The sequence below is a fragment of the Neomonachus schauinslandi genome, chromosome 10, assembly GCF_002201575.2.
Source record: "Neomonachus schauinslandi chromosome 10, ASM220157v2, whole genome shotgun sequence".
Lineage (NCBI taxonomy): Eukaryota > Metazoa > Chordata > Mammalia > Carnivora > Phocidae > Neomonachus > Neomonachus schauinslandi.
Genome location: NC_058412.1, coordinates 86467179 through 86486444, shown reverse-complemented (window position 1 = coordinate 86486444; position 19266 = coordinate 86467179). Strand labels below are relative to the sequence as shown.

The following is a 19266-nucleotide window of genomic DNA, read 5'->3' as shown; positions in this document are numbered from 1 at the left end:
GGAATCTACAATTTGAAAGAGGGAAATAGCCATGTAAAGTTTTCAAAAATAGAGAATAACGTTTAAGAACAATACCTCCTGATTAAATGCGGGGTTTGGGGGGATTACCTGGAAAGCAGTATGAATAATTTTCAAAATGCTGATATGTTGACCCCCAACATAATCCCTCTTATGGGGTTTAACATGGTGCTAAAGATATGTGGTGAACAAATATCCTTTTAGTAAGCTGCTCCTTTCATGCTTGTCTCTAATATTTTGGGGATTGAGATATTCTTCTTGGGCTGTAAAAACACAACTGAGATTTCTAGTAGGGAATAAGAGCCCAGTCGCGTGCCGGTACAATTTTAGATTTAAGAAGCCATTTTTGACCTATGCACCAATTAGTGACAGTCATCAAGTGGCAATCTCCTACTTGATCTTGTGACATCAAAAATTCTAATATGACAGTAGATTAGAAAGTGAAGAAGGAAATCCCAAGGTTTTAGAAGGGAGAAGAAATTACATTTTTTCCTCCCCAGACACTGGGGTCTCCCCAGTGGAGAAGTCGAGTCAGGTGAGGCAAATCAGCACACTTGTGCAATCCCCCGTTGACTGGAGATTCTAGAACGTGAGGGGGTGAATCCGAGGCACCGAACTCACGATCCACCCAGTAAGATCTTCAGGTTTGGGTGATCACAGCACAGTTTAGGGAGCACAGCCGGAACAGAGCTTTACTTTCAACTCTGCTAAGTTAGAATTCCTGAGAATTTATATAGGAGCTTGCTTTAAAAATCTCACCAGTGCTCCACGGATGGAGGAAAATTTGTCAACAACAACAAAGATGCAAACAATATTGCAGATACATACTTAACCCATTTAACAAAACACATTCAAAAAATAAAGTTAGCATTTCCATTACTGTAGCATAATATTAATTTTGGCAAACCGGAAAGCACTACCTGAATTGAATACGGTCCCCCTTCTTCCCTGCCAAAAAACTCCAAACAAAACACTTCAGAACCATTTTAATAACATTTTCTGAAGATTTATTTTAGAGAGACAGAGAGCGAGCGAGCACCAGGGCACCCACCCCTGGCCTCTTCCCCTGCCGGGCTGACCGTGTTCCCCTCTGGAGATCCAGCTCCTCTAGGAGCCTTCCCTCCCCCTCTGCTGCTGGGATCTGGCAAAACCCTATGTTCACCCTCGCAACACTTCCTACGTGGCGCTGTGATTACCCACCTCTCCCACTTGGGCGGGAGGAAATCAAAGCTCTGCACCCGCACAGGGGAGGAAAAGGAGTCCGAGACTCAAATCACAGAGACCCTGGATCCCTACGTTCAAGGAGGACGAAGGGCAAGGAAAGGATGGTGCACGGGAAGAGGAATGCCCCTCGAAAGCGCCACACAGTGCCTCTGGCCTTGCTGAGGGACGTAGTAAGATATGTTAACATACATATATAAGGAGATGTAAGATATCTCCTTTGCTAAGAAATGAAAAATATAGGAATTATGGTGAATAATGGGAAGACTCCACCACTATTCTGTATGGTCCTGGGATTTGGCTCACAAAGTAACCAGATCATTTTCTTTTATTCATACACATGAATATTTCTACTTCATATTCACGAACACTTCAATTTTCTCTCTTGCGTGCGCACGCACACACCACAAGTAACAGAGTAGAAACATTTATACATTTGGAATCACAGGAATACTTGGGTTCAAATTCTGAAGATGCCATTTTTAAGTCGTGCAACCTCAAAGGACCTACTTAATGTCGTTTTGCAGGTCCTCTGCTATAATGTGGAAAGAATTTTAAGTAACCCATATAATTTTAAGGATTAAATAAGATAGTATTTGTGGAACCCACCTTGTGAACTTTATATAATGTTTAATTTGATATTCTTACATGAATGTAGATATGACTACTTAAATTATGTTCCAAAAAAACTACATATAGGAAAAATTTAAAATGACTTTTAAGAGAACCTTAAAAAAAAATTGATATATAATTGACCTATGACATTCTATATCAGATGTACATGATTCAATATCTGTATTTGTGAAATGATCACAGTAAGTCTAGTTATCCATCACCACACATAATTACAAAATTTTTTATTCTCATAAGTTTTCAGATACACAATACAGTATTATTATTATTTTTTTTTACAATACAGTATTATTAACGATAGTCACCATGCTGTATAGTACATCTCCTCCATAACTTTATTCTATAACTGGAAGTTTGCACCTTCTGATCCCCTTCACCCACTTCACCCACCCCAACACCCAGCTTCTGGCAATCACTGATCTGTTCTCTGTATTGATGAGTTGGGTTATTGTTGTTTTTTCTTTTAAGATTCCATGAGATCATATGGTATTTGTTTTTCTGTCTGATTTATTTCACTTAGCATAAAGCCCTCAAGTTCTACCCATGTTGTTGCAAATAGCAAGATTTCCTTTTTTATGGCTGAATAATATTCCATTGTGTGTGTGTGTGTCTCTGTGTGTGTCTGTGTGTGTGCCTGTATACATACCACAATTTCTTTATTCATTCATCTGTGGATGGGCACTGAGGTTGTTTCCAAAACAGTTTCCTTTTTAAAAAAGATTTATTTATTTTAGAGAGAGAGAGAGAGTGAGGGGAGGGCAGAGGGCGAGCACCCTTCAAGCCGACTCCTTGCTGAATGCAGAGTCTGACGCCAGGCTCGATCCCACGAGCCATGAGATCATGACCTGAGCCAAAACCAAGAGTCAGATGTTTAACTGACTGAGCAACCCAGGTGCCCCATAAAGATTTTATTTTGGGGGGCGCCTGGGTGGCTCAGATGGTTGAGTGTTTGCCTTCAGCTCAGGTCATGATCTCCAGGTCCTGGGATCGAGCCCCGCATTGGGCTCCCAACTCAGCAGGGAGTCTGCTTCTCCCTCTCTCTACCTCTCTCCCTGCTTGTGCTCTGTCTCTCTCTCTCTCAAATGAATAAATAAAAAAATATTTAAAAAAAAGATTTTTTAAAGTAATCTCTACACCCAACATGGGGCTCAAACTCACAACCCTGAGGTCAAGAGTTGCACACTCCACTGACTGAGCTAGCCAGGCACCCCACCAAAACAGTTTTCTTAAGCATTAGTCCCATCTTCTCATAGTTCCATGTCTCAAAGTCATTCAAATGAAACAATGCACAATAGGATTATTCTTAATAATTATGAACATTTATTAAACACCAAGAGTATACTGCAATGGTTGCTATGTAAAAACACAATTAACAGCATAGCGTCCCTGCCATCGAGCTTACAATCTAAAATGAAATACAACAAGAATGCTGTAAGCCTACCTCAAAATTTTCTTAACTTAGAAATGGCTATTTTGGCAAGTAAGTGAGGCAAAATGGCCTATCATTTTAGATACAATAAGGCTTTGAACATGATCCAAAGAATATTTTACTTGTACCCAGGCATTTCCCCCGATTATAGTAGGCTTGGTAAGAAAAAGAGCACTTAGAAATTGGGTGAGAACAATGAATTATTTCAAATTGCCTTGTAGGACTTTAAAGAGAGAAATGCTTACTAGCCTGAGTTTTTCCACAGCCAGGGAAAACCCCATGAAAAATATCATGAATTCGACCAAGCCTGTCTTCTATTCCACTTGCAACTTTTCGACTTCCTCCTCCTTTCCCACAGGTAAGGACTCCAGTGAAGCCCCTAGCAGGGAAGAAGTACTGTATCTAGACAAAATATCCTAAAGTTGTAGAGGGTTACCAAATCGAACTTCCAGGAAATACTAATTCCTATTTTAAAAGAGGAGTGAGCAAAGACAGCAGTGCGCATCTGGCTGCAGGAGAGGCCGGGCTATGTAAGATATGTAAACAAAGCAGCTGAGCTCAGTTCATGCATCTTCAAAGTGATTAAGAATATGGGTAAATAATTGCTTTCTGTCCCTTATTTCTGGTGTAGGGGGATTTGACAATTTAGCATCAAGATCCCAAACTGCAAAACCTGTACTCTTTGGCCTACATCCATAGTATAATATTTAATAAATACTTCCAAAGTTTTCCTTGCTGGTCATGTATTAGCTGACAAAGGCATTCTGAAGGGATTTTGATTCTTACTGTCAAATGCAAAGACTGTTTGAAACGTCTGAGTACATATAGTCTTAAACTATATATTGATTATTTTCAACCACTGATAATTCTTTGAACTCTAAAAGAACACTAAAAAGTAATTGGTTATAAGTTATCTGAATAGAAGTTACTCTGTAAAGTGCATGCACAAATTTAAAAAAAAATACATGCATACAAATATTTTAATGGCAGAGTGGTAGCATCCTGAGGTGTTTTTTTTTTTTTAATGGCAAAACAATATTTCAGCAATTTTTTTAAAAACCAGTAATTTCCTCCTTAAAAGTCCATCTTGGGAACTTTCTTTTAAATGATAACACAGCAGCAGCAACATTGAAAAAATGTTCACAAAATTTGCTTTGCATACAGGTTTATCGAGAAAGAATGGTCCAGAAACTTCAGGATAAACTTTCTAAAAACACTTTTTATAAAGTATACACTACTTTTGACCTAAAGTTGACATTTAAACACCCTCCTCCCAATTTAAAAGTGTCATTTTTACCTCCTCCTTATAGTAAATAAAATCCAATTACAACATTTGAAATGAAAAACTTGAAACACCTATCAATATCATTCTTCTAACAAGATGACAAAAATTAATTTCAATTAATTAAATTCAATTTTTTCTCCCAAAAAAAGGAGAGAAAAATAAAAAATCAAGTATCACCATAGCTGTGGCAGAGGAATTTGGGTTTACAAATCTCAATCAATGCACTTATTTTTGGTATTGCATGAAACAGCTAGAATTCCTGAATAACCTATGTTTTTCTAAGGCAAGGCAAGTTTGATTATGTGTAAAGCATAGACATTAGCATGGTTATAAAGGCAGTAGGACCAATACATATACATTCACTTGTTTTAAGTGATACATCAAGCTACATAAAATTTAATTTCGTGTCCTATTCTAAGACTACATCTTTGACCTTAAGCTTAGAAGCATAATTGCTGTAAATACGTTAAAAAATACTTCATTTTTTCCAATATTGTAAAGTATACTGAATTTTCAAATGCCTAGTATAAATTTTTTTGCACAAAATTTAAAAAGGCATACTATTAGCTAGCTATAACTACTGTGTTAAGTAATTGTAGTAAGGAAGAAGTTCACAAGGAGAACAAAATATAAACTAAGCATAATTATTGCATTTAACAAAAAATGAAATCAAGTAGTTCTGAATGCACTTTTTTGTCTTAGTAATGTGTATATTCATTTTATGGCTACTAGCTACTAGTCTGATAAACATACTCAGATTCTATAAGATTTGTTTTTCTTGGCTGGTTATTTTTTTTCCTTCTCTCCAACAACAGTTGGAATTATTTTTTTTTCAAATACAAAGTAAAATAATGTTTCTATTTTTTATCTGAGCCATGTGAAAGCTGACTCCCTACTTTCATTTTTAGAAGTTAAATTAATTTTTTTGGACCTTAGTTAAAATCTAACATCTAAACCATGTGTTTTTTGCTGTTAAGTACAATCTACATTTCAATGAATTGATAAGGGTTATTAACAAAAGCAAATCTTGACTTCTTCTGTGTTTTAAATATAATTACACAGGCTTTTTTTCTTTTTTAATGAGAAGAAGGAGATGAAGAAAACCATTCATATATGAGGCCCTCTTCACTCAACTATTTTGAGATACAGCTTTAAATAGGGTGGATCAAGTCAAGTAACATTGGTAATCTCTTTTCTTTGCGTAGAAGAGAAAAAACAAATAAAGGAAGTTACTTCCTTCCTAAGGTCTCAGCTAGTTTCTTAAGTCTTTTCTTCAGCTCCAACGGAAATTTCTCATAGCACTTCTTACAGACTGGCTTCATGTCAAACTCCACAAATTTATTCCTAAAGAGAGTAACAATAATAAAAGAAATTAGTAGAAATGTATTTGACACAGATATATAAATAATGTGAGGTAATTTTACTGAAGTAAATGAAGACACTATATGATAACATTGATATTCATAGCAAAAAACTATAATTCTAATCTCAACTTTTGTCATTGTGGTAGATGTAAAAAATTACCATATCACTTGAAAAAAATTGTCCTTATAAATTGATCTTAAATATCTACCTGTGTTATACAGAATGTACATTACATTTTAGTCTGTGCTATGTACACAGAAAATCTAATGTCAGTATAATTTAGGTAAGTAAAGTCAATCACACATTGAAGTACCATGAGAACACTTTAAAGAACAGTTATTTAAAGCCCAGAGTTGTATTTCTATAATTTGAATGACCTTGTCTTTGTTGAAAGCAAATTAATCTTCATTAATATTTTAAATTAGGTATCTATGAGGTTTCATCTCTTTCCTTACATAAAATGGTTTGCTTCCTACCTCCAACAACAAAAAAAATCATTTTCAAAGAAATCTTAAATTGTAATGGGTTATTTTGGTTAGTTGTCTGACAGAAAGGTTGGTAGGGGAGATATAAGAAAGTTTTTAATCACCCTTAAGAAACAGAAATGAAACAGATTGCCTGTGGTTCCATTTTGTGAATGGTCAGCTGTATGGAGAACTCAATTCTTTCTTTTTAAAGTTAGAGCAATACACATTATCAATTTATTTGTAAAACAGTTCTGGAGAGGCCAGGTTTTTAGACAGCTTCCTAACTATCTGTTATGCATTTCCAATTGGTAATTACGATTGCTTATTACTGTTGGAATCTAGGGTCCTAAACAGTGAACTGAGGAAATACACAACTTTATAACTTGTACATTTTCCTAACTTGTTTTTAGGTGGCATTTCTGGAACAAGTCTAGTAGTACATTGTTATCTATGGCAAACGATTAAATCAGGTGATACAATTTTAAAGAACAAAGTTAATAACAAAGGTAATTCCTAATCACATATTTAATAAAATGAAAACTCTTATTTTCAAGCATTACATGGAATTTATTCCCCGGCTGTTTTTCACAGAGATCTTAATGCTGACAGAAAATCAAATGATGTTATTTTTCCACTGACAGTTTGATTTTAATAGTACTCCTGAGTTACAATTTTCTCCCAAAGACTTCTAGCATGAAAGCTATTAAAACTGCCATTTTTTGGATGAAGGAAATAAATTATCACTGCTTTCAGAGATACTGTTAAGCAAACTTCAACGGTTTTAATTTTATATTTGAATTTTAATTCCTTTTTACGGAAGGAAACATGAAAACTGGAACAATAAAAAACTTTCGGAGCTCAGAACACAATGGTAACCATGAAGGAACAATGGGACAATCATGCTAGTAATTCAACAGAATTTCAAAGATTAAAATATTTCCCATAAAAATTAGGAATAAAGTACGGTTTGAAAACATCAAGAAAATGAATTCATAAACAGCAGCAATGAGCACTCTATGAAAGTGCATACAGACACCAAAGACAGATCTCTTATTGTGTCCAGTAGATGGTCTTTGCTTAGATACAAAATAGGCTGAAAGGATTTAATACAGAGCTTAGAACATGTGACACTTCGAATTTATCAAATAAATCATTTTAGGCAAAGAAACCAAAAACCAGGATTTTAGAAGCTGTAATTAGCAGAGAAAAATACCTTAATTTCCCCAATATCCATTAAATAGAGATTGGAAATCTTCCCTTTGAATCCATTTTAAAAAAAGAAATCTATATACCATATTGTGATATAAACAAAGAGATGAGGGAGTCGACAGATTAAGGGAAATAAGTGAAGTACAAACTGGTATTAGGTGGGGATTTTATTAATGTAGCTTTAATAATTTTAGTAAGTAGGCAAAAGAACCAGCTCTACACGGGACAAGTACGTGGATTTCAAGCTCTGACAGCTACAAATACATGCCAAAAGAAATAAAAAAGCAAAAGACCCAAACAGAACAAAGCATACTCTAAAGGACTAACCAAAGAAGAAAGCAGTGAAAATGATGACAGAAGGGACAGAAAAGTTTACAAACAGACTGGCTTTTTCTTTTTCTGCTTGTCCTTATCCTTTGCTTCTCTCTCCCGTTTGGCAAGTCGCCTCTTAAATTCTTCTGGCATTTTTTCATAACAGTGTTTGCAGACTGGTTTTAGATCAATTTCAACAAACTTATCCCTTTGAGCAGGACAAAGAAGGAATAGAAGAAAGAACATAAAACAATTAAAGGAAGAACCTTTACTTTTGGAAGGCCTAGACAGAAAGAATAAGGAATCAATTCTCTTTTTTAAAACTCCATATTTTATAAAATGTTACCCCAACGTTTTCAGTCTTAGGATTCACACCGGACTAAACTGTAGACTTACTTGAGTGTTAGTTTAGTGTTGCAGGTGGAACAGGCAAAACAGTTCACACACCAGGCCTTATTAAGAGCAGAGACCACTAGAGAAAGAGAAAAGACATCGGGTCACACACACTGGTATGGAAAGTGGTGAAGCTGACACTTTCGACTCAAACAGAGCTAAAAGGTGGCTTCCACGACACTTGGAAGAGGTTCTCAAGAGGTTTTCTTGCAAACGAATCACATGACTAAAAATCTCAGTGCCATTAACGTTTACAGAATCAATCTAATTAATTAATTTAAGGCTATTTTTTCACATTACTAAAAAACTGAGCACTTATGTCCTCCACGACTGTAGATTGGTTTCACCTTAGGGAAGATTACCACTGGCTTTTTCAACCTTTATTTATAGTTAAAATTTTTCTTCTTTCCTTTGAGTATCCTGTGAAGCATATAAATGGTATGTAGCATGTCTTCCCACCCAAGCTCGTGCTCTCACTCCCGTGGATGATGGGGTGTATATTTAACATGCACTACGTCACTCAGATGAGCTTTTCTGGCACAGGGCCTGCCTACAAGCACACTGCTGCCACCTTTCCGTACCTACTGCCTCTGGCCCAACAAAGATATATGGACTAGATAAGTAATTTTAAAAAATCCAGACATTACATTATTTGCCTGTAGTCTTTTTTCCAAAGCTGATGAACTGAGCTTCCTTTGACAGCTTCTCTCACCTGACAACTATCTCACGTAGGGTCCACGTAGGAAGGAGTTAAGTTTTATTTCCTATGGCGCTGAAGACTGCTCTCCTGAACTACTCCTTTTGCAAACTGCATCATGGGCAGGGTTTTGCGAAGTATTTCCCGAGTTGGGTTCTCTGACGAGAATCATGAAGCATGCTGAAAACAGGAATGTTTAAATTTTGCCAGGAAGTTTCTAGCAGAATTGTGCTAGCGACGATTAGCAAACACAGCTGCTTCCTTTCTGTCCCAGTTAATCAGCCCTGCTTAATTACCACAATACAAGGCTGGTAAGCCTAGAAATGTCTACAGAAAACTGCCAGGTTTTAGCATCTGCAGGGTTAAAGTGACTCTCGCTGACTACCATGGCAGATTAAGCTGTTCCTAATAAACACTGCTCTACAGCTTCCAAGTTATATAATTCCAGGGGATGGAAATAGAAACAGATCTCAAGGTTGGCCATGAATATTCCCACAATATCTACCGTAACAACCCTGTGGCAATGCCCTAAAGTATTATCATAAAAGAGTAACAAATTCATCTCTTAGGATATTATCATTTCTGCTACGGATTACTTGAGAAATATGCCAAAGGAAAAAAAAGGAAACTGATAATGATCATATTCCAAACAATAGCTATCATTGACCTTCTTTCAATTTTCACATTACCCAAGTGTTTTTGTGTCAAAACGATGCCATGTAAAATCCCTATAGATACTTACCATCACCTTCTATAACACGGTTGCAATGGAAGCAAACATCACCAAATAGCTGAAAGTGAAAAAAAAAGCGGTAAAAATTCAAGATGTGTTAGAACGAAGTTTTAGAACACCAGATATTTAATATAATTTCAGTTCTTTCTACCACTTAAATAGCTGGCTACCTAGATCCAGAATTTACCATTCATTACTAGAGAAAATCAGTAAAGTTCACGGACTACTTTTTACTTTTTACAATGAAAATAATTTACTCTTCAACACTATCAGAAACAAAAAGGCTTTGGAAATGTTCCAGATCTAAGGAAGCTAAAGGAAAATGAGAACCCTAGCTAGGGTCCAGTACTGGAGTGGAAAAAAATGATACAAGGACATTACTGGTACAAGTGACAAAATTGGAATAAATACACTAACGTATTATATCAATACTGATTACGATTATGTAAGAGCACTCCATATTATTGGGAAATATGAGTTCAAGTATTTAGGGGTAAAGGACCATGATGAATTAACTTATCATCAAATGCTTCAGAAAAAATAAGTGCCTATATATGAATACATACATTTGTATATAAAGATATGTGCATTTATTAAGTGTATGTTTTTATACAGAGAAACACATGAAAATGATGAAAAGATACATAGGTATTCTTCATATTTTTATTTTACAACCTTTCGGTGAGTCTGAAATTATTTCCCAAATAAGAAGTTAAAAAGAAATCTCTATAGTCCAATGTACATTTTCCAAGAGATTTCCTTGTAGCTAAAATATTAAGCTCAAATTCATCTAAGTATATGTAGTATCCAAGGAGTACAATCAATACCTGGTTATAGTGGGTTTCACAATATGCCAGGCCCTTCCTTTCATAATGGCGATGTCCAAGAAATGGCTTTTCACATTTGGCACAAACAAAATGCTGAAAAAAATTGCTAGAGGTCATTTTTGAATTGCCGTATTTTATTTATTTAATGAAGTAAAACTCCAAAGTTAAACTATCCTCAGAGAAGATACATGGAAGTTTGAGGTAGTTATTCCATTTGGCCAGGGCTAACCCTGTGACACTTTGAGTCTTAATTCAGGTGTCTTGAGCTTTTGACAGGTTACTCTAAGACACAGCCTATTTAAACAACGCAGAATGAGAAAAGCGGTCAACATGTTAGTAGCATTGATAAGGGAGGGGCTACTGCTGGATATGGACCATGACACTTTCAGCTTCAAGAAGGATTTAAGAACAAAAGAGTATATCCTGTGTCATTACAGAGAGATCACAAAAGCAGGGTATATTCTATATTCTTAATTTTCTACAAATTTTCATTTGTCTTGAAAATTTCCATACTTAATCTTTAGAATCTCCTACTCTTGCCAGCACATCTGATTGAAAAGTACTGGTTACCCCTCTACCAGGGGTAGAGGAGGTGACTCACCTCCACATGCCACTGTTTGCCCATGGCATTCACCACACGCCCTTCAATGGGCCGTCGGCAAGCGCCGCAGATGGGGACCCCCATCTTATCGTGGCACGGCAGGCAATACAGCTCTCCTTTCAGCTCCCGGGCATCAGCTGTCAGCTCCTTCCTGTCCATGAGAGAGATACCCCACTGAATATTACTACTGAGAGAGGAAAAACAGGTAACCAATGTGGCTAACTGAAGACCTCACTGTAACACTCCCTGTAACCTTCTTTTTTCCCCTCTTAGTGTTGCTCACAGTAACCTAAATTAATAGGCTTGAATGGGTTTCAGATTCCTATCAAAACATCAGTATCATACAATAATGATAAAATGTACAAATAAGTCAGATCACATTGATCATATTTATCACTTCTTTTTTTTTTTTTTTTTAAGATTTTTATTTATTTGAGAGAAAGAGAGAGACAGCATGAGCAGGGTAAGGGGCAGAGGGAGAAGTAGACTCCCGGCCGAGCAGGAAGCCTGATGCAGGGCCCAATCCCGGGACTCCAGGATCACGACCCGAGCTGAAGGCAGACACCCAACCAACTGAGCCACCCAGGCGCCCCCATATTTATCACTTCTTTGTCTATTATCACATTACAATCCCTTTGTCTTCCTTAAAAAGCTAGAAGAGAATCATCACAATGCCCAGGACGGACTTGGTAATAATATTATCTATATTATCTAAAATATATAACTGAGGTCTAAAGTTAGAGACTAGTTCCATTTACTAACAATTAAATTGTCACAAGTTATTAAGAGTTATAGGTTAATAGAAAATAAACAAATGAAATGCCCAGAACTTTCCTCCCCCAAATGCTTAAGTTCAGTATTATTTTCAGTCTCCTGCATCAATAAACATTTAGCCAGAGATGGCCCCAATCAGCGAAATGGACTTGTTTAACATTTCATCTGTTTTAAGTAATTCTTAAACAGGCAAGAAAATGAGATAAGATACAAACTGATAATCACAAAAAAGACGAGGTGGCTGTACTTACAGAACACAGCTGTTTTCTTGATCTTTAGCTTATCTTATCTCTCTTCACCCCACAATAATTTAGCATGTACGTTCATACTGATTAAAGTAACTTTTTCCATTAAATTTTTATATAGCAAATTTAGAAAACCACAGTCTAATAATTTATCATGAGTTTCTGAAGAAAAAAAATCCCTTTAGAAGTAAATAAAGCAAAATTAAATAAATGTAATTCAAGATATTTTAAGATAACACCCTAATTATTACAACTGTAAAAATTATGTATGTATAAACAGAAGACTTCTTAAAGTTTTTTTTTTTTTGATCCTGTATTCAAAAAACAGTTATCAAAATCAGTTTTGGGGACAATTGAGGATATCTTACTATCGACTGAATAATTAGAGGTATGTGTGTATGTACATGTGTACACACACACACACACACACGGGGCGAAAGTATGCTGCGCACACGCAAAAGTGGCAAAATGTTAAGCGATGAAACTCAACAATGGGTATTCTTTCTATTATTCTCTTGATTTCTTACAGGTTTTAAATTTTCTAGGTTACAAGTTGGAGAAAAGCAATCTGGTGTGCTGGAGTAACAGAAATATAGAAAAATGTGATCTTTATTTTATTTCCACTATTTGTGCAATCAAAAGGGAGGGGATGGCAATACCCGCAGTTGGCACAGTTGAAATGGTCTGGATGGTAAGGGTCATTCTTGAATATCAGCGGCTGCTCATCAATGATGGCATGGCATTTCTGGCAGATGTATTTTCCAAGGCCTCTGGCTTTTTCACGATTATGACAGGGACGACATAGATGTCTAAATAGAGCCAAAACTTTTTTAGAAACTTCAATTGAAAATCTGAGGTTCTTTCTAATAATTAGAAAGAACTATGCTTCTCATATCTTTGAAAGGAAGTTAAAGAAATCATTTTTTAAAAAAATCACTCCTGGCTTACCAGAGCAGAATCAAACCACTACTTGAAAATTTATTTATTCCAACCCAGGTAACCCGACTCCATCTTAAGTACCTATCCCCCTTCTGCTGGCCCAGGGACATGTGCAGCAGCAAGGCTGCTACCCAGAAATTCTAAGGTCCTCTCCTGACAGACACCAGACGAGCCAATACACTGCAGGCTTGAGTCCCTGTACCTTCAACTCAGTGCCCTAAAGAACCGCCTCACGGTCCCAGGGGAAAACAGGCATGACCTTGTAGCAGTTACTTCTCCACCCACACCTGACAAGGATGGAAAACTCCTACCTCCCAGCATTCTTGACAAACCCAATATCCGCCAGAACTTCCTGGCAGAGGTCACAGCGGAAGCACTCAGGATGCCAGCTGTTATTCATGGCTTTGATCACTCGGCCAATGATGAATTCACCTGTGGGAAAGTAACACACCCAGGACATCCAGTGTGCTCCTACTGCTGAAAGTAGTGAGACAAAGGACACGAAGAAAACACTGTTTAAACCATTCTCCACAACTAGGGACTCTCTATGTATGTGTTGACCACAGTAAGCACTGCATTAGGAAGAAACTCTGTCTCATCGGAGTCCTTGGTTTTGATTCTGTAGTCATATTTTCAGGTTGTCTTATCACATCTCTAAATGTGGTCTTCCTTTTCCCAATGAAATACTGGGCTCTCTTGAATGCCTTTTGTTTATTTCTGGTCATTGCTGACACAGAAAACTGAAATCCACAGCACATTTTCTTGAAACCTATATAAAATTTCTTCTTTCACTAAACTTTAGAACATTCTACTCAGTTTTTCCAATCTCTGGAGACCTTCTCGTAGAAGTGTTAGCAACCAGTGAGGTGGTTAAAATGCAAGCAAGTTAAACACTTGTGTAACACACAGCAATCCCGAAGCATCTGAAGCACCCCTCCAATGTCTTCCCTGTCTCTCTCCTGGCAACCCCCAAAGTAAGTAGGTAAAGACTGAATTAACAGGGGACAAGAACATTCCAAAAGATCATCTGATAAAAGTCTTAATCCCCAATTTTACAGTAGATGTCCTTAAAAATCATTTCTCTCTGGGTTTTGATACTCTCCCAGCTTGTTATATATTAATGATAAGGAAAAGGACCAATAAGATGCTATTTATAATGAGCACCAAACACCATTTTCACCATTGACATAATTTTGAGACTCACTTTTTACTTTGCCATTCAGCAGTAAAACTTACCACACTGATGACAGCAAGGAGCAAAGAGCATCTGAAAGTCATGTTCACAGTACTTCCTTCCTTCAAACTGAAATAGAAAATACCATCAATTTGTATAGATGAAACAATCACAGGATGAATATAATTATTCTGTGGAGACATATAGGAAAGATGTTTCTGGATGAAGAGCTCTGCCCTAAGAATTTATAATTCTACTGAGATTTTTAAAAGCAGATGTACTTTTTTTTTTTTTAAAGATTTTATTTATTTGACAGAGAGAGACACAGCGAGAGAGGGAACACAAGCAGGGGGAGTGGGAGAGGGAGAAGCAGGCTTCCCGCGGAGCAGGGAGCCCGATGCGGGGCTCCATCCCAGGACCCTGGGATCATGACCTGAGCCGAAGGCAGACGCTTAACGACTGAGCCACCTAGGCGCCCCGCAGATGTACTTTTGTACCTTCCCTAAAGACACACCAAACAACTGAGGCGAGACCTGGTACTATGGCTCCGGAGTACAGTGACCTCCCTGCAGCAATGCTAACTCTTTGGCTAACTCACCTTGAAGAGTCTAATGAATGCGCAGACCCCTCTCTCCAGGAAGTAGGCATATACACACAAATCCCGTCCCACTTTTCTTTAGGTTGATATCTGAAATATTGTACCACAAGCTTAAATATCTCCAAAGAGTAGATATTCTAGTATATTTTAGATTTACACATTTCAAACTGAGGCCAAAACCCATTAAAAAAAAAAACATATTCTACTTTAACAGTTGGAAAAATTTATACCCTCCACTTTTCTCCTTGAACTATTTCCATTTCATTTCCCCCAGAGTTTTACCCTGGTGTGATATTTTTTTCTGAAACTCTATATTAAAGTCTTTAACAGATCACCGTACCATACTTCTCAGCAATTAAAATGTATATAATGAAACTTTAAAATCTGTTTTACTTTCTGAACCCATAAGGCTCTAAAACATTCTTTTTCTTCTGGATTATCATTACAATGATTATTAATACACAAATGGTCAAAACATGAATATGTCAAAATGTCAAATTTTACTTTCCACTACTTGTTTACTTGAAAAGTCTATCTTTTTTTTTTTTTAAATGCTCCTTCACTGCATTCAAGGATGCACTCTTTTTTTTTTTTTTAAGATTTTTTATTTATTTATTTGAGAGAGAGAGAATGAGAGACAGAGAGCATGAGAGGGAGGAGGGTCAGAGGGAGAAGCAGACTCCCTGCTGAGCAGGGAGCCCGATGCGGGACTCAATCCCGGGACTCCAGGATCATGACCTGAGCCGAAGGCAGTCGCTTAACCAACTGAGCCACCCAGGCGCCCTGAAAAGTCTATCTTAATGAGATGAGTAGGGCTCCTCTTCCTCTCACAATTATTCCATGTATCCATGGATGAATATGACTTACCATTGGAAGAGTCAGGGTTCAACATTAATTTCTATTTTGGGGGCTGCTTTTACCCTCTTCTCATAAGTCATGAGAATTATATCATGTCTCCCTTTGAATCTTTGAGCTCCTTGCAAGTTATATGTCACATATATCACATAACTGTTTGACTATCAAAATCCATTTTTATTTATTTATTTTTAAAGACTTTATTTGTCAGAGAGAGAGAGAGACAGCACAAACAGGGGGAGTGGCAGGCAGAGGGAGAAGCAGGCTCCCCACTAAGCAAGGAGCCTGACTCAGGACTGATCCAGGGACCCCAGGATCATGACCTGAGCCGAAGGCAGATGCTTAAACGACTGAGCCACCCAGGCGTCCCTCAGAATCCATTTTTAATGATATATCAGTAGTCAACTCAATTTGCTCAATTTATTGAACATTATCGACTACACCTTAATTGGCAGACCAGCCAAAGCAGATATATCTTATGCCAGAAAAAGGCTTACTTCATTTTGAAATTCAAATGAATAAGTTTTAATACATTTAATGCATCTGTTTTTAAAAGCTACAGATACATTGATATGCTACATTAACCCAGTCCTATCATAATGCACTGTGTGTAGCCCCAAGCAGAAGTTATTTACGAAGTAGATATGTTCCCTTATTGAATGTATATTACGTATATATATAGAAATCTGATGTTTAGCTTTTAGCAATAATTTTAAAAAATTCAATATAAAGACTCAGAACCAGCTCCATTGATTTAGTTGGAAATGATAAATTGTTTACCATCCACCCCAGTCTTAATCGGTGGTGAAAGACCAGGCTCAGAACTGTGTGTGTCAACTGGTCACTTACATTCAAGAGTAAAAGACTGATTAATGGTAACAGTGCATCACTAATGAATCGTTGAATACTACATCAAAAACTAATGATGTGGGGTGCCTGGGTGGCTCAGTCGTTAAGTGTCTGCCTTTGGCTCAGGTCATGATCCCAGGGTCCTGGGATCAAGCCCCACATCGGGCTCCCTGCTCAGCGGGAACCTGCTTCTCCCTCTCCCACTCCCCCTGCTTGTGTTCCCTCTTTGCTGGGTCTGTCTCTGTCAAATAAATAAATAAAATCTTTAAAAAAAAAAACTAATGATGTACTATATGCTAGCTAACTGAACATAATAATAAAAAAAATGCATCACATCTTCAGAAGGAAAGGAGAATGTTTTGTGCACTATTTGTGTGTGTGTGTGTGCGTGCATGCATGATAGTTTTATTATAGTTTTTAAAATCAGTACTTTTTAATGGAAACAACTTGACCAAAAAATCTGTCACAGAATTTGGAGACCCATTAAAACAAAGTTTAATTAAAAAAAGAAAAGAAACACTCAACTTTTAGTTTGTATTTAATGAAAGAGAAAGATGTATATTGTTTAAAACAAAAACAAAATGAGTCCAGCAGTTGGCATATATACTGTATCTGCTAGCGGAAGGTAGAAAAAATTAGGATCGGTTGCAATTTGAATAAGTTTTTTTTTTTTTTAAGATTTATTTATTTAGAAAGAGAGAGTGTGTGCAGGGGAGGGGCAGGGGGGGAGGAAGAGAATCCCAAGCAGACACTCTGCTGAGCATGAAGCCCAAAATGAAATGGGGCTCAAACCCACAACCCTGAGATCATGACCTGAGCTGAAACCAAGAGTCAGATGCTTAACCAACCGAGCCACCCAGGCGCCCCTCGAATAAGTTTTTTAAGATATAATTCAAACAGGTAGCATAGCGTAGCAGTTAAGAACACTGACTGTGGATCCAAAAGGCCTGAAGTCTAAATTCTGGCTGAACCGCTGACCGGCTGTGTGACTTTGGTCAAGTTGTTTAACCTCTTGGTGTCTCGTGAGAGTCACAAGCCTCTTCTGTTTTGGCTGTTACTTCTGGCTCTTAACACATACTCATCATGTTCACAATTTCTTATCACTGCTCTCTTTGTTTTGCTCTCACAGGACTCTCCCTTTAAAAGGATCAGTTCTGTGGTATAAATATACAGTGGAATACCATTCGGCTATAAAAAAGAAGGAAATCCTGCTATTTGCAACAACGTGGACAGACCTGCAGGGCATTATGCTAAAAGAAATAAGTCAAGCAGAGAAAGACAGATACTGCGTGATCTCATTTATGTGTGGAATCTAAAAATACCAAACTCACAGAAACAGAGAGTAGATTGGGAGTTACTGGGGCCTGGAGGGATGGGGGAAATGCGGAGATGTAGGTCAAGGGGTACAAACTTCCAGTTATAAAATGAGTAAGTTCTTGGGATCTAATGTATAGTTATAGTTAACAATACTGTATGGGAGACTTGAAGTCTGCTAAGAGAGCAGATCTTAAATGTTCTCACCACACACACACACACACACACACACACACACACACACACACACACACTCTCAAGATAATTACATGAGGTGATGGATGTGTTGACTAACCTTACTGTGGTTATCATTTCACAATATACACATATATCAAATCATCACGTTGTACACCTTAAACTTATACAATGTTGTCTGTCGATCATATTTCAACAAAACTGAAGAAAAAGGATGAGTCCTTCTGAAATTAGGGATGAAAAAGGCAAAGTCTTAAAAGAAAGTTGTCATGATTACTCCCCACATTTCCAAATCTGCCACAAATCTGAATATAGAACATCCAACACAGTTCCTAAAGCCAAGCTTCATTCTTAACAAGAAAATGCCTTATGGGTTTGAGGACCCCTGGCTAATGTCTTTTGATTGGTGTCCTGGAGCAATTATCACAGAAAGATTTGAGATTCCTTTCTCTTGTGACGTGGGAGAAGTAAGTGCTACCATGAATACAAATATATTAACAGACAAATCAACTTTTGGAAGAGGAATTCAGAAATTTAGTTCCCTGAAACCAAAATACAAGGATCCAGAAATGGATTCCCTTGAAATCATTCATACTGCAAACCCCTTGCATACTCTGGGTGTGCTTACTCCATATAAGGACTAATGCAAGAGGTAATTTCTTTTGCTAGAACAAGCTACCTCTTTTTCACAGTGTGTAGAAATGCTCAAACACAGTTATGGCTTGATTTCCAAGGCTAGGAGAAAGGCCAGAAGTTGATCCAAAGTGAAACTCTGGGATGAAAATGAAGAAAAATCAGAAATCATAAATTTGAAAAATCAAACTTTCAGAAATACTGCCTTTCTAGGTAACTGCATGTTATAACCCAAAACTGGTTTAAAATACCATCAGCCTATAAGAAATATTAATGCTCCAGACAGTGTTAAAACAGAATGTCCAAGAACCCTGGTTGTTGCCACCTGCAAGGAACAGGGATTATTCAGTATGGGGGAGGATGAACTCCAACCAAAAATAGTTCTGCTTTGAACTGTTTTAAGTTTTGAGTTCTGTGAAGATTCTCTTTGCGGGGGGGGGGGGGGAGGTAGGGAGAAATTCTGCTGCTTTAAAGAAAGCTCAGAATTAGAAACTTAGCCG

The 19266-nt window shown here is 37.2% G+C and overlaps 1 protein-coding gene across 3 annotated transcripts in view; it reads right to left on the bottom strand.

The window, feature by feature from the left end:
* Positions 1-3172: 3172 nt before the first annotated feature.
* Positions 3173-19266, bottom strand: part of LIMS1 (LIM zinc finger domain containing 1) — a 62160-nt gene continuing 46066 nt past the window's right edge. For 2 of the 3 annotated variants that reach the window (XM_021680316.2, XM_021680312.2), the window contains exons 3-10: positions 14385-14451; positions 13460-13580; positions 12869-13018; positions 11191-11341; positions 10590-10682; positions 9772-9820; positions 8336-8411; positions 3173-5930 (exon numbers count right to left, since the gene is read on the bottom strand). In XM_021680316.2, the coding sequence (XP_021535991.1) occupies positions 5816-5930; positions 8336-8411; positions 9772-9820; positions 10590-10682; positions 11191-11341; positions 12869-13018; positions 13460-13580; positions 14385-14451 (822 nt within the window). In that variant the 3' untranslated portion in view covers positions 3173-5815. Of the gene's footprint in view, positions 5931-7999; positions 8148-8335; positions 8412-9771; positions 9821-10589; positions 10683-11190; positions 11342-12868; positions 13019-13459; positions 13581-14384; positions 14452-19266 lie in introns of those variants that run through there. The other variant, XM_044918977.1, reaches the window with a different exon arrangement.